The 939-nt window shown below is 40.5% G+C and overlaps 1 protein-coding gene across 1 annotated transcript; it reads left to right on the top strand.

Annotated features, from left to right (window-relative positions):
• Positions 1-3: 3 nt before the first annotated feature.
• On the top strand, positions 4-365 carry LOC110038089 (RNA demethylase ALKBH5-like; the record flags this gene model as incomplete). Its single annotated transcript, XM_020742854.1, has 1 exon — positions 4-365. A coding segment is annotated over one exon (362 nt), but the record flags the coding sequence as incomplete, so codon positions are not given.
• Positions 366-939: the final 574 nt, after the last annotated feature.

Below are 939 nucleotides of genomic sequence, written 5' to 3'. Positions count from 1 at the left end.
CAGATTGTATCCCGAATAGCTGTATTATTAACATCTATGAGGAGGGAGACTGCATTCCGCCCCACATAGATCACCACGACTTTGTCAGGCCTTTCTGTACGGTGTCCTTCTTGAGCAAGAGCAACATTCTATTTGGAAGAGAAATTGACATTCTGGGACCTGGAGAGTTCAGAGGATCGGTCGAGATTCCGCTGCCAGTGGGTTCAGTTCTGATTTTGAAAGGAAATGGAGCAGACTTGGCGAAGCATTGCATTCCAGGAGTGCCGCATCGCAGGGTTTCTGTTACTCTAAGAAGGATGGACGATAACAAGGTGCCACACGGGTTTCAGCCAGATTTAGAGTTGGAGGAATTACGCCCGTACTAGTTGTGAGATGGTTGTACCTCTAAGTATACGCGAAAGGACTCTTACCCCGAAGCGTGACTTAGAAGGTTAGCTTGATCACGAGCTAGCATCGAAGGATAGACAGATGCTTGCTACCTTTTTGCACAACATCAGAACGAAAGTGATATGATATGTGATACTACAGTTCTTGCATGGATGTACTCAGCATGCTGTTTTGGGCACTTTCAGCATATGATCAGTTGTATTACGTGATTTGGAAGAAGATTCAATGAAGTTTGTTTTGAATTTCGACATGTTTGTTGAGTTGTCTTTCTGTGCGTACGATGAAAAGCCGCATGACCACACGGTGGTTTTAACTTATAACGAACAAAGAACAACATGAAGAAAATTTAATTATATAAGTTAAATCCAGAACTAAAGTATATTATGATAATAAAATCTATAAAAAAAATAATAATAAAAAAATGATAATTAAATCTTTCACGTTTCCCTCACATTCCACACCTTCACTTCACTAAATTTTCCGCGTTTTCTTCACATTCCGCATCTTCACTTCACTGAATCTTTCACGTTTCACTCACATTTTGCATTCTCC

This window comes from Phalaenopsis equestris, unplaced genomic scaffold (genome assembly GCF_001263595.1).
Source record: "Phalaenopsis equestris unplaced genomic scaffold, ASM126359v1 Scaffold230599, whole genome shotgun sequence".
Classification (NCBI taxonomy): Eukaryota; Viridiplantae; Streptophyta; class Magnoliopsida; order Asparagales; family Orchidaceae; genus Phalaenopsis; species Phalaenopsis equestris.
The sequence above is the reverse complement of the archived record's forward strand: the minus strand, read 5'-3'. Positions and strand labels throughout refer to the sequence as shown.